Source organism: Mus caroli, unplaced genomic scaffold, assembly GCF_978045245.1.
Source record: "Mus caroli unplaced genomic scaffold, Mus_caroli_1 scaffold_11, whole genome shotgun sequence".
NCBI lineage: Eukaryota > Metazoa > Chordata > Mammalia > Rodentia > Muridae > Mus > Mus caroli.
Window position 1 is genome coordinate 99,697,970 of NW_028227266.1, and position 26,408 is coordinate 99,724,377.

A 26,408-nucleotide genomic window follows, 5' to 3' on the forward strand; every position below is an offset into this window, starting at 1 on the left:
TGACACTTGTACTGTTGTCATCTAGAAGGCTTAAATTCAAACTTAGAATTCTCGATTCCTAAGAATTCTGTGCTAAAATAGTGAGAGTCTAGTGAGCTGACCTATAACTTGCATTGACTTATCATCTTCAGCTCCTAATACCAGAAAGAGCTTTATTCATATATGTATATATATATGTATATATATGTGTGTGTGTGTGTTTGTATATGCATATATGCACATGTGAGTACTTCAGCCCATATAGCTAAAATATGTTCATATCACTCCTCCCAAGTAGCTGGTCCCCTGACCACCATAAAGTACACACGTGGATATTGTGAAGCTATGGAAAAAGGCTACTGGCTTTGACATATAAAATATTAAATGACCAGCTCTTTCAGAGCAGTAGACTCTTGAATCTGTATACTTGGGTAGTAGTATAGACGTGGACATTCAGGTGAGGAAATCCTTGTAAGAACAGACTCTTCCTAAAGAGAGGCTCATAAAATTGAAGTTTTTTCCATTATAAAATTTTATAAATTACTTAATTATGCTTTCCTATTAAAGAATACTTTAAAACAAAATGAAACTTTTTATCTAATTTTTTACTTTTATATTGGGCTTAGAAAATAAGTCAAATTAAAGAATATTTGTCCTTTACAGTCTTTTCTTAAAATAAACTGCCACAAGTCTCTTCACGGCAGTTATAAGTAATATAACTCTCCACGGCCCACCATGAATTCCTGCCTAAAGGACCTAGCCATGGCCAGTTAAACCAAAATCTTACGTCTCTGCTCTGATTTGTTTTATATTCAAAGTAGTCTGGGTTTAAAAATACTCTCCTGGATTCTCTTGAACCATATCCACCTTTATAAATAGCTTTCCTTGAGCATCTTAATATATGGTCTGAATCTAATTTTAAACCTATTTCTAAAACATTTTATATTAGTTTTTAAATCTAAATAGTAGCTTAAATTTTGAGTACTACATTATAATTTGTTAAGTCATGCTGATTACTTGATTAAGTAGTGTACAGTTGATTTCTAATATCATCTGTTAATTAATCCTATATTACAGGAGGTGAACTTAACTTTTTTTAAACTCAAGCCAAAATCTCTCAGTCTGCTGTTCTTTAGTAAAAATACAATTAGAAAATGATGTCTTCAATGTTTAATTAGAAAAAAATAATTTCATTAGGTTAATAAGTATGAAAAGCTGGAACTTAAATTCTTATGCTTCCCATTACTTGGGCTTGTATATATTCCTGGTTTAACCTATCAGTAGATAATCCTAGATTTGTATATATTCCTGTTTTAACCTATCAGTAGATAATCCTATATTTGTGTGCTCTTCTGCTAATGAATTCTTCTTGAATTGCAGGCTTTCATGCTGCTCTGTGATCTTTTAATGATTTTTAGCCACCAATTAATGACAGGTGGCAGAGAGGGCCTTCAACCTTTGGTGTTTAATCCAGATACTGGACTTCAGTCTGAACTCCTCAGTTTTGTGATGGATCATGTTTTCATTGACCAAGATGAGGAAAACCAAAGCATGGGTACTTACGACTCTTTCACCTTGTCAACCTTAAAAGACAGCAGTAGGGCGTAGGGTAAATCTAATTCTAAAATTTACAGAGATTTATCTGTTCTTAAAATAAGTTGGATAAAAAGATTTAAGAAATAAGCTGGATGTGATAGTAGTGCATGCCAATACCCTGTGCTAATTGTCAATTCAGCACTGCCTGGGCTCCACAGTGAGTTCTATGTGAAGAAAAAGACTACTCCCAAATAACATGGGCCAAAATGTGAAAATGTCAGTACACACATATACTATCATCTCTAGATAGCATTTTTAGAATTACAAATAGATAAGCCAGTGTGGGGAAGACACTGTTTGTTATGTTTTTACAAACTTTTAAAAGTACATTTCAGTGGAGGCTGAAGATAGCTCAGGGTTTAAGAAACCTGCTGCTCTCCCAGAGGGACATGGGTTCAATTCCTATAACCCACAGGGGAGCTTACAACTGTCAGCAATTTTAGTTCTAGGGAATTTGAAGACCCCTTCTGATCTCCTTGGACACCAGACAAGCACATGGCCCACATATATATGCAGGCAAAACACTCATACACATAAAGTAAAATAAATTTGGGAGAGGGTGTTCTTTTGGGTTGTTGGGCTTTTGGGAAAGGGTTTCTCTGTGTAACAGAATCCAGGTTATGCTGGACTCGATTTGTAGGTCGGGCTGACCTTAAACTCACAGAGATCCACTTGCCTCTGCCTCCCAAGTGCTTGAATTGGAACTCACTAAGCCTGGCAAAATAAATTGTTTTAATTAAGTAAAAATGAAAGTACATTTTGTTTGAGTCTGGAGACAGAGAGCTCAGTGTTTAAGAACACTTGCTGCTCTTCTACAGAACCCAAAGGTCAGTTCTGGCACCCATGTCAGGGCATGTGCCATATGCTCACATAGACAAATACATATATGTAAATAAAGAAACATTAATGTGTTTATATCTAATTTTTGACCGATTATATAATCAAATATAGGACAAGCACCAAAAATGAAGCCTGTTTTTAATCTTGCTCTGCAGTCCAGGCTGACCTTGAACTCATAACTATCCACCTGCCTCGGCTTCCTCAGTGTTGGGATTAAAGGTGTGTGCCACCACCTGCTATATTTCCATTTCTCTTCTAAAACATGAACAAACAAAACGCTCTTTGTCTAAACCTCCTAAATTTCTCCTCGGGGGGGGGAATATATTAGCATATAAGAAAGGCAGAAATTAGAAAAGGCAGCATTTTAGGATAAAATGTTTTAGGATAGTATGTTATGATGAAAATATAAGAGAAGCAATGTCTTAGCACTGCTAGAAGGTAGGAGTCTTACTTCCTGATGTTTATTCTGAAGTAATAAGCTTAATATTTTCATCCATTATAAACTAAATTGGCTAGGGTTGCAGCTCATAGACAGAGCAATTAATTACCTTGCATGTGAAAAGCACCAGAATTTGATCCTCGGTACAGCTAGCTAGATAAATAGATTAAATAAACCAGAATTAATATTCAGCTAGTTTTCAGTTGTACACATCCTCTGCAGAAACAGACTAACTTCACAACTATCTCATTTTCTATTCTAGAGGGTGATGAAGAAGATGAAGCTAATAAAATTGAAGCCTTACATAAAAGGAGGAACCTGCTTGCTGCCTTCAGCAAACTTATCATTTATGATATTGTTGACATGCATGCAGCTGCAGACATCTTTAAACACTACATGAAGGTATTGTTTCATATTTTGTCCTTTCTGTATGGTAGAGAAATAGATAATTAAGATGAACAAATAACTGAAATAGCTTTCACCAGTGTATGGTGGGTAATTTGTGATGAAGTCTCTCTCTGGTAAATGTACTTAAGTTCTTTATCAATCTGAGTATTAATTAATCCATACTGTATGAGTCCTTACACTTTGCTGCCCTCTCTCTTTTCTATAAGCTTCATTTCTTGATCCTGTACAATAAGTGCTCGGAACTTGTTAATGGTATGGCCAAAAGGGATAGCAAGGCGGCGGCAGCACTTCCCAGTGTGCATGCCTTGTTTTGCAGTCAGAGGGAGAATTTTCTTTTTCCCACATTCAGAATGTTACCTGTTTCTTTTGTTCCACTTGTGTCTTTACTATGTTTTTATATCATCTGATTCCAGTTTGGATATATGGCAGATAACTGTAATACCAATCCAAATATGAATCTTTTTGTGCATTGAAGATATGGCTAACTTTTATGAGACTCAGTGGCCTCATATGTGCCTGTCATGTGTGGGTCCTAAGTTCCATCCCAGCACTACCAGAGAAAAAGAGACTTTAACAAAACTTGTAACTTTAAAACACTTTTGAATTTAGGTGTGCTCTCCGGCGGGGGGGGGGGGGGGGGAATGAATTTAGATCCATGTCTCTCATCCTGCACCAAAAAAAAAAAAAACCTTAATTTAAAATCCAAACTTTGAGAATGATAAATGAAAACATTTTAAGATATAGACACTAACAAGAACTTTTCTGGGTAGGAATCAAGTAGGAGAGGAAATTGCTCAAATTAGCAAGTGGGTAAGAACTTGACATTAACAAGCTTGGGTATAGTGAATGGTCACTAGAGTGAAAAGACAGCCTATAGAATTAAAAAAAAAAAGCCAATTACCTATTTAACGAGGCGTTACTTTCTACAAAACAGTCAGTACCAAGTATCAAAACTGTCATCCTACAAATAAAACTGTTAAGTAAATCGTTCTCAAAAGAAGAAACACAAATCAAAAATAAATATTTTTTAAGTATTTGGCATCCCTAGCCATCAAGTATGTGAATCAAAACAACTATGAGATTCCAGCTCACCCTAAATCAGAGCACGATCCTCAAGCAAACAAATGACACGCCCTTGCAAGGATGTGGAGGAAATGGAACCCACATTATACTCATAGCTGATCAAGTGTGACCTGGTGTGTCCATTATGAAAATATGTGTAGAGGTTTTTCAAAGTTAAAAATAGAACTATCATTTGGCCCAGCTGTAGCATTCCTGGACATCTGTCTGAGCATTCTCTGTACTGCCACAGAGACACTTGTTCATCCATGTTACTTGCTGCTCTCTTCACAATTGCAAGGGAATGGAAGCAGCCTAGATGACTGTCAGCTGGTGAGTGGGTGATGAACAAGTGACACATACATACAGTGGGATTCTACTCAGGTATGATGAAAAATGAAAACTTCAGAAGAATGGGTTGATCCAGTAATTATACTAAATCTGTTGTCCTTGGCTCAGATAAACAATACCTACCTGTTCTCTCATATGCTGCTGACCCTTGCTTCTAGTTTTTGTATAAATGGGATACTGAGTGCAGGTGTAAGGCATGTAACTAAAAAGAAGCCTCATGGGAGAAGGAAGGAAGAGGAAAGTATGTATTAAAGTGCTACAATTTACATAATGATACTTGGTACTTTACATGTTGTTTTTAAAAATAGATTTTCTGCTGTAGGGACATATACTTTTATTTGTGTGCTTTTGTTTTTAGTTTGGGTAAGGTCTCACTTTCCTAAGCCCTGTCTGGACTGGAACTCAGAGACTCTGCCTTCTGGTTGCTGAAATAGAGGGAAATAGAGATGCATAAAATATGTTGCTTTGTTTTTTTTCTCCTAGTTCCCCTTCCCCATGGTGTATTGGTTCTCAACAGTGAACCTTATATATTCAAATTTTTCCTCAGCCATGGCATTTTTTACTCCTCAACTTTTTATAGGATCTACCTCTCTTGATTATTTTAATAGCAATTTGTGCCTCTGAATATGTGCCTATGTTGCCTTGCCACCACCTCTGTACTTGATCAAAGTAAAACAAAAGATTTGTAATCTCAGCTACCTTAATGTGCTAGAGATACAAAATACCAAACATAAGAACTTAGATGTATTGCTCTAATCCAATCCACCCATGTGGATACATTCCTGTGGGTGTGGTGGACTGGGGTCTCACACATTGGTAGACAAGTGGTATACTGCTGAGCTGCATCATTAGCCCTCAATTTGTAGTATTTTATTTTACTTTTTGTTTGTTTTGTTTTTCTGAATGACTCCTGCTATTCTGGAACTAGCACTATAGAATGTGCTGGCCTCAAACTCAGAAGTCTGCCTGTCTCTGACTCCCAAGTGCTGGAATTAAAGGCCTCACCCGGCCTTTATTTACTCTTTTATTTTTTTTAATAACACTTTTAACTCTTTCTTTTTGTTTGTTTTGCCTGTGTGTGTATGTGAGTGTTAATTCTTATATAGCTTAGCATCTTTGTGGAAGTCAGAGGACAGTTTATAGGAATCTATACTTCTTCCACCATGTAGATCCCAAGACTTGTCGGCTCTGAGCCCTCTTCAATTTTTTTGACACCGTCTCATTGTACCCCCAAACTGGCATGGGCAGATACACCACATATACTGACTTTAAATGCCTGAGTAATTCACCTGCCTCAGACTTGAGTGATGGTGTTACAGGTGTGAACCATCATACCTAGTAATAGCTTGTAACCTTTCAAATAATGTGGCTTCCAGCCTGTTATGAAGGATAAGGAGATGGAACAAAAAAGGTGGTCAGGAGAATCACTTTAATGAGCTCAAGAGCAACCTAGTTAATACACCAAGCAAGTTCAGTATCTCATCACAAGGAAAAATAAAAAGCTAAAAAAACATAAAACATAACAAAGGATAAGAGAATGTTTTATGTACCACTGTCTCCTAGAAATTTTAGCTTTTTTACTTTCAATTTATTAGTAACTTCATAATCTTTTTTTATTAGTTTATTTATTTATTCACTTTACATCCCAATCACGGTCCTGCCCCCTTCTCTCCTCCCAATCCCACCCTAACATATCCCTCTTCCCCATTACCAGCCCCTCTTCTCCTGAGAGAAGAAGACCCCGCCCTGGGCCTAGGGTAGCACCACCACCCATAACATCAACTTGCAGCAGATCTGAGGGGATCTTCTTCCACTGAGACCCGACCATGCCGTCCAGCTAGGGCAAAGGGATCAAAGGCAGGCAACCGAGTTAGAGACAGTTCCTGCTAAAATTGTTAGGGGACTCAGATAAAGACCATGCTGCACATCTGCTGCAAATATGGAGGGGGCCTAGCTCCAGCACCTGCATAGTCATCTGTTGGTGGTTCAGTCTCTGTGAGCTCCCTCTGGGCCCAGGTTTGTTGACTCTGTGGATCTTCTTGTTGTGTCTTTAACCCCCTCCAGATCACTCAATTTTATCCCCTACTCATCCACAAGACTCCTCAAACTCATTTGTTATTTGGCTGTGGGTCTCTGCATCTGTTTCCATCTGCTACTTGATGAAGCCTCTCCAGAGACAGTTATGCTAGTTCCCTGTCTACTAGCATAACAGAGTATTATTAATAGTATCAGGGTTAGCTCTCTCCCATGAGATAGGTCTCAAGTTGGGCCTGTTATTGCTTGGAAGTTCCCTCAGTCTCTGCTCTGTCTTTATGCCTGCACATCTTGTAGGCAGGACAAACTTTGGGTTGAAGGTTTTGTTTGTTAGGTGGGTTGATGTCCCCCTCCTGCCACTGGAAGTCCTGCCGGGTTACAGAAGGTAGCCACTTCAATTTCCATATCCCTAGCTGCTAAAAGTCTCAGCTAGGGTTGCCCCTATACACTACCGGAAGCCCCCCCATCTCAAGTTTCTGGCTAGACACAGATGACCTAATTCCTGTCCTCATTCACCTCCTCACCACCCTCTCCCCCCTAGATCCCTCCCTCCATCCACCTGCTCTGAGTATTTTATTTCCTCTTCTGAGTGAGATTCACACATCCTCCCTTATAACTTAGTTTTGGGGGGTCTATTGATTGTAGCATAACTATCCTGTACTTGATGGGTAATGTCCACTTATACGTGAATACATACCATACATGTCTTTCTGGGTCCCCTCACTCAGAATGATACTTTCTAGTTCTATCCATTTACCTGCAAATTTCATGTCTTTTTTTTTTTTAATAGCTGAATATTCCACCATGTAGATGTACCACATTTTCTTTATCCATTCTTCAGTTGAGGAATATCTAGGTTGTTTCCATTTTCTGGCTATTACAAAGAAAGCTGCAATGAATGTAGTTGGACAAGTGTTTTGTGGTGTGGTGGAACATCTTTTGGATATATGGCCAGGAGTGGTATAACTGAGACATGGTATAAAACTGTTCCTGAGAGGGAGTTGACGGAGCATCTGCGGGAGACTTCTTGGTTCCTGGACTCCACCGAGACTAGTCTGCACAGGTGAGAGTGTGGACGACAGAAACTAACACCTTCAGGGACAGGCAGGAGCCACGCTTCTTAGGCAGTCCCTGTTTCAGGCTCCAGATATCTGGGCACCTTCCCTGCCAAAGGAGAGGTGTCCACCCAGCCCGGAGGGAGTTGCCGGAGCATCTGCGGGAGACATCTTGGTTCCTGGACTCCACCAAGACTAGTCTGCACAGGTGAAAGTGTGGATGACAGAAGCTAACAGCTTCTGGGACAGGCGGAGCCACAGAGCTTCTGAGGCAGACCCCTTTTTAGGCTCCAGACATCCTGGCACCTTCCCTGCCAGAGGAGAGGTGTCCACCCTGCCCAGGAAGGCTTTGCCAGAGTACCTGACTAGTCTGCACAGGTGCAAGTATGGACTACAGAAGCTAACAGTTTCTGGGACAGGTCCTGTTTCGGCCTTCATCTTCTGCCAGAAGGCAAGTCTGAATACCAGATATCTGTGCACCTTCCCTGAAAGAGGAGAGCCTGCCTGCATAGAGTGCTCTGACCACTGAAACTCAAGAGAGAGCTAGTCTCCCAGGTCTGCTGGTAGAGAATAACAGAATTACCAGAGGAACAAGCTCTAACCAGAGACAACTATAACAACTGACTCCAGAGATTACCAGATGGCGAAAGGCAGACGTAAGAATCTTACTAACAGAAACCAAGACCTCAGCCAGTCCTGGGCACCCCAACACACCCGAAAACCTAGACCGGGATTTAAAGGCATATCTCATGATGATGGTAGAAGACATCAAGAAGGACTTTAATAACTCACTTAAAGAAATACAGGAGAAAACTGCTAAAGAGTTGCAAGTCCTTAAAGAAAAACAGGAAAACACATCCAAACAGGTAATGGAAATGAACAAAACCATACTAGACCTAAAAAGGAAAGTAGACACAATAAAGAAAACCCAAAGTGAGGCAACACCGCTGGAGATAGAAACCCTAGGAAAGAAATCTGGAACCATAGATGGGAGCATCAGCAACAGAATACAAGAGATGGAAGAGGTGCAGAAGATTCCATAGAGAACATTGGCACAATAATCAAAGAAAATGCAAAATGCAAAAAGGTCCTAACTCAAAACATCCAGGAAATCCAGGACACAATGAGAAGACCAAACTTAGGGATAATAGGAGTAGATGAGAATGAAGATTTTCAACTTAAAGGGCCAGCAAATATCTTCAACAAAATTATAGAAGAAAACTTCCCAAACCTAAAGAAAGAGATGCCCATGAACATACAAGAAGCCTACAGAACTCCAAATAGACTGGACCAGAAAAGAAATTCCTCCCGACACATAATAATCAGAACAACAAATGCACTAAACAAAGATAGAATATTAAAAGCAGTAAGGGAAAAAGGTCAAGTAACATAAAAGGCAGGCCTATCAGAATTACACCAGACTTTTCACCAGAGACTATGAAAGCCAGAAGATCCTGGACAGATGTTATACAGACACTAAGAGAACACAAATGCCAGCCCAGGCTACTATACCCAGCCAAACTTTCAGTTACCATAGATGGAGAAACCAAAGTATTCCAGGACAAAACCAAATTCACACATTATCTTTCCAGGAATCCAGCCCTTCAAAGGATAATAACATAAAACCAGAGACAGTGAAACTTATTGAGGAGAAAGTAGGGAAAAGCCTCGAAGATATGGGCACAGGGGAAAAATTCCTGAATAGAACAGCAATGGCTTGTGCTGTAATAATCAGATTCAACAAATGGGACCTCATAAAATTGCAAAACTTCTGTAAGGCAAAAGACACTGTCAATAAGACAAAAAGGCCACCAACAGATTGGGAAAGGATCTTTACCTATCCTAAATCAGATAGGGGACTAATATCCAATATATATAAAGAACTCAAGAAGGTGGACTCCAGAAAATCAAATAACCCCATTAAAAAATGGGGTTCAGAGCTAAACAAAGAATTCTCACCTGAGGAATACTAAATGGCTGAAAAGCATCTGAAAAAATGTTCAGCATCCTTAATCATCAGGGAAATGCAAATCAAAACAACCCTGAGATTCCACCTCACACCAGACAGAATGGCTAAGATCAAAAATTCAGGTGATAGCAGATGCTGGCGAGGATGTGGAGAAAGAGGAACACTCCTCCATTGTTGGTGGAATTGCATTGTTGGTGGAATTGTACAACCACTCTGGAAATCAGTCTGGCAGTTCCTCAGAAAATTGGACATAGAACTACCGGAGGATCTGGCAATACCTCTCCTGGGCATATATCCAGAAGATGTTCCAACTGGTAAGAAGGACACATGCTCCATTATGTTCATAGCAGCCTTATTTATAATAGCCAGAAGCTGGAAAGAATCCAGATGCCCCTCAACAGAGGAATGGATACCATTTACACAATGGAGTACTACTCAGCTATTAAAAAGAATGAATTCATGAAATTCCTAGGCAAATGGAATGACCTGGAGGGCATCATTCTCAGTGAGGTAACCCAATCACAAAGAAACTCACACAATATGTACTCACTGATAAGTGGATATTAGCCCAGAAACTTAGAATACCCAAGATATAAGATACAATTTGCGAAACACATGAAACTCAAGAAGGACTACGACTAAAGTGTGTACCCTTTGCCCCTTCTTAGAATTGGGAACAAACACCCTTGGAAGGAGTTACAGAGACAAAGTTTGGAGCTGAGACGAAATGATGGACCATCTAGAGACTGCCATATCCGGAGATCCATACCATAATCAGCTTCCAAACGCTGACACTTGCATACACTAGCAAGATTTTGCTGAAAGGACACAGATATAGCTGTCTCTTGTGAGACTATGCTGGGGCCTAGCAAACACAGAAGTGGATGCTCACAGTCAGCTATTGGATGGATCACAGGGCCCCCAGTGGAGGAGCTAGAGAAAGTACCTAAGGAGCTGAGGGGATCTGCAACCCTATAGGAGGAACAACAATATGAATTAACCAGTACAGTACCCCCCAGAGCTTGTGTCTCTAGCTGCATATGTATCAGAAAATGGCCTAGTCGTAGTGGGTGGGTGGGGGAGCGTGTGAGGGACTTTTGGGATAGCATTGGAAATGTAAATGAAATAAATACCTGATTTAAAAAAAAAAAAAAAAAAAAAAACCTCTTCCTGATTTTCTGAGAAATTGCCAAATTGAGTTCCAATGTGGTCATACAAGTTTGCCCTCCCACCAGCAATGAGAATTGTTCTTTTAAGATCAGTAAAGAATTGTGTTGTTATTTTGATGGGAATCACATTCAGTTTGTAGATTACTTTTGTTAAGATGGCCATTTTCACTATGTTAATCCTGCTGATCCATGAGCATAGGAGAGCTTTTCATTTTCTGATATCTTCAATTTCTTTCTTCAGAGACTTGAAGCTCTTGTCATACAGGTCTTTCACTTGCTTAGTTAGAGTTACACCAAGATATTTTATATTATTTTGGCTATTGTGAAGGGTGTTTCCTTGATTTTTCTTGCTAATAAGCCCATCTATCATTTGTATAAAGGAGGGCAACTGATGGTTGTTTTGTTTAGTTTTGTTGCATAATTTTGTATCCAGGTACTTTGCTGAAGGTGTTTATCATCTGTAGGAGTTTTGGAATTGGGGGTGGGTGGGTCATGTACTATCATCATCTGCAAATGACTTCTTTCCGATTCATATCCTCTTGATCATCTTTAGTTGTCCTATTGATCTAGCTAGAACTTCAGGTACTTTGTTGAATAGATACAGAGAAACTGGGCAGCCTTACTATCCCTGATTTTAATGAAATTACTTTAAGTCTTTCTCCATTTAATTTAATGTTGGCTATTGGCTTGCTATATATATATATCTTTTATGGTACCTAGGTATGCACCTTGTATCCCTGTTCTCTCCAAGACCTTTAACAAGGAGTGTTGGGTTTTGTCAATAGCTTTTTCAGTGTCTAATGAAATGATCGTGGATTTTTTTTCTTTCAGTTTGTTTATTTGGTGAATTATGTTGTTGGATTTTCATTTATTGAGTCATCCTTGCCTCCCTGGATTGAGGCCTACTTGATCATGCTGGATGATGTTTTTGATGTGTTCTTAGATTCAATTTGCAAGTATTTTATTGAATATTTTTGCAGTAATGTTCAAAAAGGAAATTGGTCTCAAATTTTCTTTGTTGCGTCTTTGTGTGGTTTAGGTATTAGTGTGACTGTAGCCTCATAGAATGAATTTTACAATTCCTTCTGTTTTTATTTTGCAGAAGAGTTTGGAGAGTATTGATATTAGCTCTTCTTTGAAAGTCTGGTAGAATTCTGCACTAAAACCATCTGGCCTGGGCTTTTGGTTGTTGTTGTTGTTGTTGGGATATTTTTAATATCTGCTTCTAATTCCTTGGGGTAAAAAATTGTCTTCCTGATCTTGATTTAACTTTGGTATGTGGTATCTATCACAGTCATCCATTTTGTTTCGATTTTCCAGTTTAATGGAGCACAGGCTTATGATTCTGTCAATTTTCTCAATGTTTATTGCTATGTCCCTCCTTTCATTTCTGATTTATTGATTTGGATACTGTGATGGTTTGTATATCCTTGGCCCAGGGAGTGGCACTATTTGGAGGTGTGACTCTTTTGAGTATGTGTGTCACTGTGGGCTTTCTTTCTAGTATCTTCTGTGGGGCTGGATTTATGGATAGATATTACTTAAAACTTGGTTTTTTCATAGAGTATCTTGTTTTCTCCCTTGATGGTAACTGAATGTTTTGCTGGGTGACACCTATGGTCTCTTAGAGTCTACCAAACGTCCACCCAGGCCCTTCTGCTCTAAGCCTCTGTTGTGAAGTCAGGCCTAATTCTGATAGGTCTTTTATATATTACTTGGCCTTTTTCACTTGCAGCTTCTAATATTTTATTTTTTTCTGTACATTTAGTATTTTGGTTATGTGACAGGAGGATTTTCTTTCCTAATACACTCTATTTGGTATTCTGTAAGCTTCTTGTGTGTCTATAGGCATATTGTTCTTTAAGTTGGGAAAGTTTTCTTCTACAATTTTGTTGAAGATATTTTCTGGGCCTTTGAGTTGGGCCTCTTCTAATCCTATTATTCTGAGGTTTGATCATTTTTCATAGTGTCCCAAATTTCTTGGATGTTTTGTGTCATGTACTTTCTAGATTTAGCATTTTCTTTGACCAATGTAGCAGTTTCTTCAATCTTATCTTCTATGCTTGAAAGTCTTTCTTCACTCTCTTGTATTTTGTGAGTGATGTTTTCATTTGTAGTTTCTGTTCTCTTCCCTAGGTTTTGTATCTCCAGGATTCCCTCAGTTTGTGTTTTCTTTATTGCTTCTTTTTCCATTTTCAGTTCATTTCATTCACCTATTTGATTGTATTTTCCTGTATGTTTAAGGGATTTATTCATTTCCTCTTAAAGGCTTTTTCTTTGTAAATTGGATTTAATGTCATCTTCTTGTGCTTTGTCTATGTTAGAATTCCAGGGCTTGCTGTAGCAGGATAGTTGGGCTCTGGTGGTGCCATATAGCTCTGATTCTTGTTCACTGTGTTCTTGCAATGCCCTTTAGCCAATCTTGTCCCTGGTGTTGGCTGGTTGTTTCTGATGACAGCAGGACTCCTCGAGGAGGCAGGCAAAAGTTGACAGTGAATCTCAGGGAACAGGAAGCTGCTAACCTCTTCTGGCTATGCCCCAGATGGCCAGGAAAGAAGGGGATTGACTCAGGAGGGGTTTAATTAAATTAGATGTTCCTGGATCCCAACAAGGCTCCTGGGGAATGCAGGGAGAACCTAAGCCAGACTATGGAGGTCAGGGGACAGCAAGCAGCCTTACTCTGCTGCCTGGACCCAACTGGCAGGGGATTGGTTGGGGAAGGGTCTAAGCTGGATGTTACTTTATAATCTTAAATATCAAATACTTAATGTAAATAATACCAATTTAACTTCAAGGTGAAGAAATAAGACTATTATAGTTACATTTTCTTTTGCCAGTATTCTTGTCATGAAATTTCCTAATGCTAAAGTATGTTTTCTTTTTACTTCACAGTATTACAATGACTATGGTGATATTATTAAGGAAACACTGAGTAAAACCAGGCAGATTGATAAAATTCAGTGTGCTAAGACTCTCATTCTCAGTCTGCAACAGGTAAGAAATTGGGGGGGGGGGGGAATAGATAAAATTTTTCTGTCCTTGTTATGTGCTACCTGTCTTAATTATACAGTGTGATTCACTTTTTAAATAAATGAAATTCTAAAGTAGGACTAACTTTTGGGCCAAAGGCAATTTCATAGCAGAAAACTTAAACAATATTTTGCTGGGCATGGTGGCACACACTTTTAATTTCAGCACAATGGAGGGAAAGGAAGACAAATATCTTCTGTTTGTTCAAGGTCAGCCTGGTGTACATAGCAACTTCCAAGCTAACCAAAGCTACATAATAAAACCCTGTCTCAAAATAATAATAATTATTATCATTATTTTTATTATTAAAATTTTTAAGTAATTATAAAAAGTAACATTCTGGGTATAGTGGCATGTGCCTTTAATTCCAGCACTTGGGCGTGTAGGAAGGGGGCAGAGACAAGCAGATCTCTAAGTCTCAGGCCAGCCAAGGATACACAGTGAGACCTTGTCTCAAAAAAATAAACCTTTAAGGAAGGATTATGAGTGTTGTTCAAATAAGAAAATACACTAAGAGAATGTACTATATATATTGCTTAAGTAAAAATCCCAAGATACAAATTTCTAGAAATAATCTAAATGTTCGTCCTTAGAAGGATAGTTAAATAACTGACACTCTGAAATAGTTGATTTTCTTTTTATTTAGTTTTAAGACAGTATCCCACTGTGTTGTCTAGACTGGGCGAAGTGATCCTCCTGCCGCATCCTCCCAGGTAGTTGAAACTGGGTGCACACACCACTATACCCACTGAAATTTTTTTTTCAAATTAATGAAACAAATAGATCAAGTTTTAAGATAAAATATGTACTCTGGTACTATTTAAAATCAGAACTGTGTGTGTAGGCAATACGAATAAATTTATTTAAGAAATGTTCATATTTTTAGAATTTAATTCTATTACATATCAGTGTATAAAACATTTAAATTCTAAAACTTTATAATTAGCTACATTTATTTGAAAATCTGTGGAAGAACCATTCCTACCAGTTACATTATAGCATACATATAGTTCAGGCAGCAGACTACAGAGATGGGTAACATAACTGAAAGCAGGTGCCTCACAGGTAGGTGGGTGTGAGGAGTCTGCAGTAGGAAACTCAGAGTATAGCGATAGTTACCAGAGATTCAGAGTGAAGAAAGCAAAGGTAAATACACTGCAGGACCAATACCATTGAGGAGCCAGAGAAATGAATTGGTGACTGGCAGACAAAATAGTATAAAGAAATTAGGATTGTTTTTTTTAAATGTGTGTGTGTGAATGACAATGAATGGTTGATGCAGGAGAGAACAGCAAGCAGGATGCAAAGCTCTTCGGTAGGCAGAGCCTCATATTTGTTCACCTTATCAATTATGTCAGTTGAGAAAGGCTTTAGACAAGACTAGACACTATCCCCTAATCTGAAGGTAGATTTATACAAGCACAATTTAGTGTCTAGATTTGGTAATGGCATGATAATTGCTTTACTGTCATTACTACTCTGAAGTTTTATTTTTAATTTAATAGGGTGTATGGTATTTATAAAATCAGCAACTTAAGACCTTTAGAATGTATTTTGTTGTTAAGTTGAAAATATCATGTCCTCTTGTATCCAACTGTCCATGAATATTCATACAGTAAGTGAAAAATGTTCTGAGCCTTGTATATCATATATGTTTGTAGGCTTGTGCTACATTTCTGCTTATATATCTTCTTTCTCCATTTTCAAATATATATATATATATATTTGTGTGTGTGTGTGTTATCATTCAACTTAACAAATATTGGACTGTGGTGCTACTGACATGGTACCTTAGTCCCTCTGTACTTTGTAAATTTTAAATTATGTTACCTATTCTAAAACTAAATACAATTTCAGAGATTTCTTAGCTGTAAGATTTTTATTTTTAATTTATTTTCATCAGTTGTTTAATGAACTTGTTCAAGAACAAGGTCCTAATCTGGATAGGACATCTGCCCACGTCAGTGGGATTAAAGAACTGGCACGTCGTTTTGCCCTTACATTTGGATTGGACCAGATCAAGACCCGAGAAGCAGTTGCCACACTTCACAAGTAAGATATATACTTACTGTAATTCAGAACTGGTTTACTGGAATATAAAAAAACAATTATTATTTAACCCATTTTTAAAGTGACAAGTAATAGAATTTTCAAACTGTAAGCTATTAATGAAATTAAGTAGCAATATTTTATTTTGAAAAGGCTTTTGTAAACCACCTGTGAGTTGTTTTTGTTTTTCTATCTTATATACTCTAAAGAGAAAAGCTTTGGGCTGGGTGTGGTAAGACACACCTCTAATCCAGGACTGCCAGGGCTGTTAACATGGTGAAACCCTATCTTGGGGTTTGGGCGGGGAGTTAATAACCTATTCTTTGGTCTGTGGCTGAAACTATGTTATAGGGCATGTGTATTTTAAAAGATGCAATACTTTTTTTTTAAAGATTTATTATTATACTGAAGCTGACTTAAGACACACCAGAAGAGGGCATCAGATCTTATTAGGGGTGGTTGTGAGCCACCATGTGATTGCTGGGATTTGAACTCGGGACCTTCAAAAGAGCAGTCAGTGCTCTTAGACACTGAGCCATCTCGCCAGCCCCTACAATATGTTTTTAAAAGCCCCTGGTGAGGGTCACACTCCTAAACCAACTAGGGACCAAGTGTCTACATTCAACCTACTACTGCTGTTCTTTCACACCACACATACACAGATGATTAACCTTAGTTTCGCAGAGCTGGTCCATACTATTGAGTAACACTCAGTTACTGCGAGTCCAGTTTCTTTCCAAGGATTTTTATTACCCCTGAAAAATACATTGGGGGTATAACATTGTTTCTTTGTAGTTGTAAATATAAAATTATACAAATATAAAAGTTAGCACTATTTTGCTGTATGAATTTACCATGCTTTGTTAAATTTAGTAATGATTCCACTGTTTCCAAAGTTTTTATAGTTTTTGCCCTCTAAAACAACTGAAAAAAATTAAAATACTATTTTCTTTAAATTCAGGGATGGAATAGAGTTTGCCTTTAAATACCAGAATCAGAAAGGACAAGAATACCCACCTCCTAATCTGGCTTTTCTAGAAGTACTAAGTGAATTTTCTTCTAAACTCCTTCGACAAGACAAGAAAACTGTGTAAGTAGAACATACTAATAGAAATGATTTTTAGATGGCACCATTGAAACTTTTTTATCATTACTACTGTTAGACTCTAGTAGTAGTAGACACCTGGTTTGACCTGGAAGCTGTAGGATGAAATTAAGTAGATGAAAATGATTTCTTATTCTATAGTTCAAGATGTGTGAACATTGGCTGGTTGCTTTATGAAGAGAATGCTGCTATAATAAATCCCAAATTTTCTAAGTCAGTAGAAATATGAATGACTAATGATAATAAATTTGAGTGTGTTGATGGAAACATAATAGAATTAATAATTCTAAGAATCTATGTTACCTTCATTTTGCTCAAAAACTATTAGTATGTCCATAATAAAGTCATGTGATATTATAAGGCTTTGTATCTTGTTATAGGGAACAAACAAACACACAGGTTAATAAATAAGGTGGGCTCGGCCTAAAATGGGGTAATGTGGTAGAGAGCCATAAGTGTTAAGTATTGATGGGAATACCATGCTTTTAAACTAAATTTTTGTTTGATTGTTTTGTTTCTATTTTGGTAGGATTTTTGTTGGTGTTATTGTTGGTGTTATTGTTGGTGTTGTTAGGTATTTTTATTTTGTTCTTTAGAATCTCATGCAGCTATATACTGTGGGTTTTGATATTTCCACCCTCCACACCCCTCTTCCAGTTCCCCTCCCCATATTCCCTCTCAGCTTCTTGTCCTTTTCCTCCTTTTCTTCCTTCTCTAAGGAGAAATGACTCTGACTCTGACTCCTTCCCTCCTCCTCTGGTTTTTTGTTGTTGTTGTTGTTGTTGGATGTTAATCATGGAGTATTTTTCCTTCTTCAACTGTAGCAGATAGTTTTTTAGGGTACAGTTGCAGTCTTATAGAACTTGAGCCTCTGTGAATTTTAGAGTTTCCATTGAGTGCCCCTGTTATTCTGGTGGGATTTCTTATATATGTATCCTGTGTTGTGTTTTGTCTCGTAGCACTGGGCATTTTTTCTTTGTTCTGTATATTTAATGTTTTAACTATGATTTGCCTTAAGAGATTTGTTTTTATAGTCTAGTCTAGTTGGGTTTCTGTGTAAGTATTTGTGTTTATAGATATGTCTTTCTTTAGTTGGGAGTTTGATTCTATGATCTTGTTAAAGATATGGTCTGTGCCACTGTTCTGGAGTTACACTCCCTCATCTATCCTTATAACTCAAAGATTTGGGTCTTTTGCTGTTCCTTTCCTATTTTTTTTTTAAGTTTTCATATTCTTTGATTATGTAGTCTAGAGTCTCTGCTTTATCTTCATGTCCTTATGGTCTGTCTTCTAGCTAGAATGTTGAATTTGTCAATTCCATCCTCAGTTCAGCTTGTATTTGCTTCAGTTTTTATCTCTTTATTGAGTTCAGTTTTCAAATCCTGAATAACCTTCCTCATTTCACTCAACAGTATTTTCTTGGACCATAATCAGGTGGTTTTTGTTATCATCTTCAAGTTTAATGAAGTCTTCCTTGTTAAGTCTTAACTCCTCTAAGTTTCTTGAATTCTTTGATAAAGTTTGTGATTTTTCTCTTAAATTCCATGTCCTGGGAGTTCTCCTTAGAGAATACTTCTATAAGATTAATGGGTTTGATGGGAAACACATTGTCTTGGCCATCTTGGCCATTTATCTTGTTTTTATGACTTGAGCATGTGAACTTCTTTCTTTGGTTGTATGTCTGGTGTGAGAATCTGCTAAACCTTAGATTGCTCCAATGCAGCTGCTGCATGACCAGACCTAGGCAGAGTAAAGCGCCCTTCATAGTATATACCCCCCTTTAGGGCTGCAGGAATGAGAGCCAAATGTGACACTGGAAGTATAAATATACACGCTCACACAACGTACCCTTACTAGCGTATACCTGCCCGTCTTTGAAAGAACTGGAGGAGGGTAAAGCAGATCTGTGATTGACACTGAAAGTCGCTGCTGCTCTCTGTGTTTGCAGTCATTCGTATCTTGAAAAATTCCTCACTGAGCAGATGATGGAAAGGAGGGAGGATGTATGGCTTCCACTCATCTCGTATAGAAACTCATTAGTCACTGGAGGTGAAGATGACAGGATGTCTGTGAACAGTGGAAGTAGCAGCAGTAAAACGTCCTCAGTAAGGAGTAAGAAAGGAAGACCCCCACTGCACAGAAAACGAGTAGAAGGTAAGTCCTCCAGGATGCCTGCCTTACAGAGATGAAGTAGCAGATGATTTATTGAATCAAAATGCTGTGAGATATGACGCTGTTATATATTTGCTACCAACTGAAATATCCAAGGACAAAGGTTGGATGAGCAGAGTGAGGAAAAAGAAACTTAATGAAACAGAATGCAGAAGACACAGAAAAACAGTGAAGCAGTTATACAGACCTATAAAGATGTCTATGTGACTCTAACACATTAAATTTTAAAATAAAAGAGTCAGTATTATATTAAAATACTCTTTAAAATTTCTGAGTTCAAGGCCAGCCTGGTCTACAGAGTGAGTTCCAGGACAGCCACGGCTATACAGAGAAACCCTGTTTCAAAAGAAAACCAACTATATAGATAAGGTAAAGTTTAGAAAACAAAAAATACAGTTCATCTTAAGCAGTATATGCTTCCAGTCCCAGCACTTGAGAGGATCTGTTGTTCAGGGCCATCCTCAGCTACTTAACAAGTTTGAGTCCAGCCTGAATTACATAAGTTAGTTTCCTCTACCCTCTCTCCCATCCCAGTTTATCTTACTAGTACAGGATTATTGGTAATCTGAGAGTATACCTCTGCAACAAATTATACACTCTAAAGTACCTTTACAATTCTGTCATTGGTTAAGGAATTTCTTTTTATGCCACAAGACAGTGATGGCCAAATCTGATTTTTTTTTTAAAAAAAAGATTTATTTATTATTATATATAAGTACACTGTAGTTGTTGTCAGACACACCAGAGGAGGGCATCAGATCTCATTACGGATGGTTGTGAGCCACCATATGGTTTCTGGGATTTTAACTTGGGACCTTTGGAAGAGCAGTCAGTGCTCTTAACTGGTGAGCCATCTCTTCAGCCCCCAAAATCTGATTTATAATATAGCTTCCTAGACTGTAGGGAATAGGAACTTAGTAACCGTGAACATCTAATCAACATTAAAAAAAAAAAAGACTAAAATTATACTTTTAAAGTATTTCTCTGAAGCTTACCACGGACTGCTTCAGAGTAAACATGCTTGTTTCTCAGATAGCCTTTCCCTCCCCCACTCTCCTCCTAATGAGTTCTCACAATGTCACCTCTGCTGCCTAAAGAAAAGTAACTCGCCAGAGGTTTGGTGAGCTCTGTGGCCCACTTAATTATAATCGAAAGCCAGTGTGCCTTTCCTATTGGAGAAGATGCTGACTATTGACAAAAAATAAAGTCAGTTTCCTATTTCAAACCTGGGTTTCTCATTGTCAGCCATGTAGCATTTGAACATGTTAGTTTAACCCTCTCTGAGTTTTAATAACTAATCAAGTGAAAGATGATCAGAGTATATAGGATATCCAGTATCAGTTACCATAAATACTAAATGAGGTACTCCTGATAAAACACAGTACACATATGTCACCGAGCACAGTACTTGGCCTATAAGTGGCATCCAATAAATGTTAGCTGCTATTTTCAGAATGTTCCCAAAAATCTCACAGTAAGTCTTCTTCAGTACTAATCAGACTAAAGAAATGACATCGTTAATATTAAAGTTTAGCCAAGTCTCTCAGCAGATCTCAGAGATGTCCTTCCATATTATAGCTTTGATACTTTGACAGACAGACAGACAGACAGAGACAGGGAGAGAGATAAGATTCTCCTGTCTTTTTGCTTGAAGATGCTGAGCTTTCCTCCAAAGAATAGTTCCAGTTGGTTTCCATTGAAAATATCTTTTATGATAACCTCTGTGGGTGCTCCATGTCTACAACATGTTTTTTCCCTTTCAGATGTTTCTCAGCTATAATCTTAGTAGCCAACTTGTACTAAATTATTTACCACGTGTTTTTCATACATTTTATTTTGGTTTGGTTTGGGCTTTTGAATGATGTTAATTTTTAATGACTTATTTTTGTTTTGTGTTCATTGGTATTTTTGCTTGCATATATATGTTTGCATATGTCAGACCCCCTTGAAGCTAGAGTTAAAAAGAGTTGTGAGTTGTCACGTGGGTGCTAGGAGCGGAATCCATGTCCTCAGGAAGAGCAGCAGCCAGTGCTCCCAGCCACAGAGCCATCTCTCCAGCCCCTGTATTTCATGTATTTGTCAATGTTATATTAATCAGTTTAGTTCCACCATGTTAGGCAGATTTGACAAAGGAAAAAGTAAGCCTTAGAGAATTTAAATCACCATATGTAATTCACTAATAAACTGTCAAAATTGTGGATTAAGGTAACTGTTAAATTATAAAAGAAAACTTGGCTGTGGATTTGTTTGAGATTATCAGGATAGGTTGTATAGCTAATCCCTTTCAAAGGCAGTTTCACTTGTTGGAGTTGAAGGTGAAGGCTACTCTTTTTAAGAACTGTTTTCAGTGAAGCGTCTTTAAAAGGTTAGAAGATGGATTCAGGGAGAGCAAGCTTCTGAGGTAATTATGTGTCCACTGGGCACCTCCACTAACACTGGGCTACAGTGTTAGTGGAGGTAAGTGCTACAGCTAAGAATTAAAAGAACTCAGTGCAACCAAAGAGACAAGGAAAGGCATGGGCAGTTTGAGCTCAGCTTGGTCAGTTCTCTGAGCCACACAACACGGGGCTCCAGAGTGATTTGATATAAGAAGGAGCCACATTTGGAGAGGACATGAAGTAGAAAGCTAACACGATCTCTACCAGCTTAAGAACCTACATAATGTCAGTCTGAAAACAAAAGCTTAGAGTAAACACTAAATAAAAATATTATGAATGGGTGATTAAACATTGTTGTCAGATATTCAGAAGTGAGCATCAATAGAATGACCTTTACCAAATTGTAAATCAGTATTTTAGGAACAGAAGGGTCAGTCAGAGTGTGCATGTGTATCTGACAGAATATAAAAACCTAACAACACTGGGAGATAGAGGTGTTTGGGTAAATGAACCTAGCAGACACAGCTCTGGAGACGCAAGAGCAAGGTTTTTTGAGACAGGGTTTCTCTGTGTAGCCCTGGCTGTCCTGGAACTCACTCTGTAGACCAGGCTGGTCTCAAACTCAGAATAGAATAGTTTTTATAAGTAAAACTAATACATTATGCATTCTTTTATTAGGATGGCTTAGGTAAGCAAATGTTTGCCTGCTCCAGTCTTTACAAAGCAACCTCAGAAGGAGGAAAAAACACAACACGTCACTTGCTAGTGCAGGATAGTAAATAATTAAGGTCTGGGTAAACAGAAATGATTATTATTTCCTTAAAGAGAATGTAATTAAAAGCTGGATAAAACAACCAGGCTCCCCAGAGGGACTTTCTGGCTTGAAAACTCTGAGCTTCTCTAATGATAAGTCTCCCTTATCTTAGCAGCATTTGCTGATTTCTCTGTAAAAGCCCCCTGGGACACCTTGTGGGCTCAGGCAGTGGAAAAGCAAAGGAAGGTCGCTGCGGGCTCTGACTAACTTTACTCTTCACCTTCTAGGATACATAAATTCTTAAAGATAAAGGAGACCCGAGGCAGTGTGGTATTTGACAGCTATGATGAGGTAATATCCTCATTTTAGGTATAAGAAAACTGAACTTTATAAGAAGTCATTAATATAATACAGAGCCAAACAAGGGAGTTATGGAACTATGTTGTTCTAACCAGTCATTGAGCATGATAGCTCATGCCTGTAATTCCAGCATGTCTAAGGCAGAAAGAAAGATCAGGAAGTCAAGGCCAGCCTAAGCTACATGATGAGACCTGTTTCAAATAGAAGAAAACACCACAAAAACTGAATGTAAGCCCAGTACTTGCAAGATATATACAAGACAATCGGGGGTTCAAAGACCTTGTTTCATGGTGGATTTGCGACCAGCCTATGCTATATGAGAGTAATTAAAAAAACAAAGTAGCAAAATAAAATAGATAAAACTAGAGTCTAACTGTAGAATTGTACTTTTCAAATCTATTATAACTGCTACCAAAGTTTGTTCCATCTCTGATAGTTTGAGACTTTAACTGACATTTTGCAGATGAAAGTCTGGATAACACATGGCTAAATAGGACTGACACGATGATTCAGACTCCTGGACCCTTGCCAACCCCACAGCTCACCTCCACGGTACTTAGAGAAAACAGCCGTCCCGTGGGAGAGCACATTCAGGAACCTGAGTCTGAGCATGGCTCTGAACCAGACTTTTTACATAAGTAAGTACTAAACGTTTCGTTTTCTTGGCATAAAACATCAAAGTGAAACTACAAAAGGCTGAGCACATTGTTGGTGAGGTCTTACAAAAATGAAGCCACAAATGGAGAGTAAATAGTATATAAAACGTCTGCAGATACTACTGTGGACATTTTCTCCTCAAAATTCAGACTTTTCTTGATCTAGTGGGACAAACTTCATATTTAAATAGCCTCAATTTTCTTATCTTTCAAGATTCATTGGTCATTTCTCCACCTGTAGGAATGTGTTGTTAGAATAAAATGAATTTTAAACCTAGGCGGGTTTTGGAAAGAAACTTAAAAATATTAAATATCCTTTAGTGTTAATACTAAATTAAATATTAAATTAAATCTCCTTGCCCAGTCCCATATATTACTACTGAAAGTATCTTTTTTTCCCTTAATTCTTTAATAATTATATTTTTCTGAAAGAAACAGGTCCGCAGACCTTTAAATAAACAGTGCATATTTATTGGGTAGATCTGTTTCTCAGAGACTTGAAAAAAATAATATATTCTATCTCCTTGACAAGAGCCTGTGAGAACTTTGCTAGGCTTTCTGTAAAGGAGCCTCAAGTGATTGTTCCACCTTTATTATCCATTTAATGATTCTCACTTTAAGCTAGGCATGGTGACACGTACCTGTAGTTCCAGTACTTGGGAGGGAAGAGGCGGTAGCTCAAAGCAACCTGAGCTATCCAGTGAGTTTGAGAACAGCTTGGGCTACATGAGACTTTGCTTCAAAAGAAAAACAAAACCTAATTTTGTGTTAATTTTACACTCAACTTGAAAGCTCTCTGAGTTCTTTACATGTATTTCCATATATATATTTGGGGTAATGATGTGAGTTTCACTGGTGGATAAAATTTCTACCTAAGCAAATTAATATGTTGAAAGTAGAAGCAATTTTAAAAGTATTTCAGACCCTGAGTAAAGCTATAAGGCAGCTTCACACCAAAGAGTCTTCAATAAAAACCTGAGAGGATAATCTACGTCAAGACTATCAGTCTCTCAGTGCTAGTAGGCATCAATAGTTTTGCCTGTGTCTAGCCTCTGCATAGATAAGTATGCCTACCCTACTGTCCTGACTACCATTTTATCAGTCCCATTGGCCATTGACTTCTTCCCAAAAGATACAAAAACAGCAGAATTTCACGTGACAGATTTTTATCTACGGAACCACTAAAATTCATCACCTATAAAATGGGAGCAGGGGCATATGTGTACTATTTTCTGTGTTCCTTTAAATATAGAATACAGGTGAAAATTTGATTTCATAGCACTGAGAAACTGTGTTAGGAGGACTCTGAGTTATACCCTTTTTTAAAATACTAAAGCCAGCATCACATGTTCTTTAGGGCCTTGCTGCCTAGCTATATACACAGTGAATGGCAACTTGAATCAGAAGTCTGGGGATATGTTTATTTGACAGAGATTGTGGCATAAAGCTAACACATAGTGTAAGGATTAATAGCACCCTAACCTGTTTCTGTGGAGACTTAGTGATACTTGGAGGCAATTAACTTTGTTATTCACAAAACAGTGGGATAAATTTAACTCCCTTACATGAAGATTTAGCTAGCCAACTGAGTTTTAATGGAATGAGACTGATTCCGTGTATACATTATCTGTTACACAAAATCAATAATAGCATTCTCTCAGTCCCCAGATGCAGATCTCTTGGTTAGGCCAGCCGAAGTTAGAAGACTTGAATCGGAAGGACAGAACAGGGATGAACTACATGAAAGTAAGAGCTGGAGTCCGGCACGCCGTGTAAGTGTCCGCTGAGCACCACACACACATACGCAGCAGTACGTGTGCTGGCCACAGGGCAGCTCTGCTTCTTAGTAGTTAAAGAAAATGAGTTGTGGATATGTTCCTCAGCACAGGATGACTGCAGAGCACGGCCACGCTCGAAATACCTGTCTCTTGGGTTCCATTATTTGTAAAATTCAAATATAGTTGAACAAAATCTGGAGGAACTGATACATACCTACATATTTCACTGTTTACATATATTTTCTTATAAAATTAATACTAGCCGGGCGTGGTGGCGCACGCCTTTAATCCCAGCACTCAGGACGCAGAGGCAGGCGGATTTCTGAGTTCGAGGCCAGCCTGGTCTACAGAGTGAGCTCCAGGACAGCCAGGGCTATACAGAGAAACCCTGTCTCAAAAAACCAAAAATAAATAAATAAATAAAATTAATACTGCTTTGATAAGTTGAAGTGAAAATTTGAGTGAACCAAAGGAGTAATCCTTTTGTTGGGTATAATCCTAATTTTCTTTGAATTCAGTATAACTTGTATAGTCCATAGGTCAGAATTAGAAAGTGTGCTAAGAAAAACCTAGGACTCCAAGCTGGGTGAGTCTCAACAGCTTTCTGAACACCTGTTTTGCCAGTCGGGGTCTAATGGAGGAAGATGCTGAGCCCATCTTTGAAGATGTGATGATGTCATCACGGAGCCAGTTAGAAGACATGAATGAAGAATTTGAAGACACCATGGTTATTGATTTGGTAAGTTATTTACTGGTTTGTTAGTTTTTCTTTTGTAGTATATAAGGGGATTGGAGTTTAAAATTGTATTCTTACTATAGAGAGGTGAGAAGTGGTGACCATTCTTGGACAGCAAGATGAGCTTATTAGATGGCATTTTTAAGCTATCATACTTTGGATACTAGCAAAAAGAAGCTGGGTTTTTTTTTTCTTTCTTTCAAAAATACTCACCCCTGATATTTTGGCACAGCTTATGTATTTGACATCTTGTATTTTAAGTTGGAACATGAAATATATACTGTGTTCCAACATGTGACTGTCAGATGTAGAGTGTGCAACATGTATCTTCAATTCACAAAGAATATCTTTGAGATAAGATGAATATAGACTAGCTAAAGATGATATAAAGAAACTTTTTCATAAATAATAATGCACAGAGCTGTGGTTTTTACAGTTTCGTTGCACAGCCCAGCATGCTGCTACACACCTGTATCACCCAGGAAGGGATG

At 38.1% G+C, this 26,408-nt stretch overlaps 1 protein-coding gene across 7 annotated transcripts in view; it reads left to right on the forward strand.

Annotated features, from left to right (window-relative positions):
* The window catches only part of Stag1 (STAG1 cohesin complex component), a 321,639-nt gene that overhangs the window by 291,504 nt on the left and 3,727 nt on the right, over positions 1–26,408 (forward strand). For 6 of the 7 annotated variants that reach the window (XM_021171587.2, XM_085827945.1, XM_029481813.2 and 3 more), the window contains 9 exons: positions 1,360–1,534; positions 3,117–3,256; positions 13,792–13,893; positions 15,833–15,981; positions 16,940–17,068; positions 19,032–19,237; positions 23,211–23,385; positions 25,065–25,175; positions 25,806–25,920. In XM_021171587.2, the coding sequence (XP_021027246.1) occupies positions 1,360–1,534; positions 3,117–3,256; positions 13,792–13,893; positions 15,833–15,981; positions 16,940–17,068; positions 19,032–19,237; positions 23,211–23,385; positions 25,065–25,175; positions 25,806–25,920 (1,302 nt within the window). The remainder of the gene's footprint in view (positions 1–1,359; positions 1,535–3,116; positions 3,257–13,791; positions 13,894–15,832; positions 15,982–16,939; positions 17,069–19,031; positions 19,238–23,210; positions 23,386–25,064; positions 25,176–25,805; positions 25,921–26,408) is intronic. The other variant, XM_021171588.3, reaches the window with a different exon arrangement.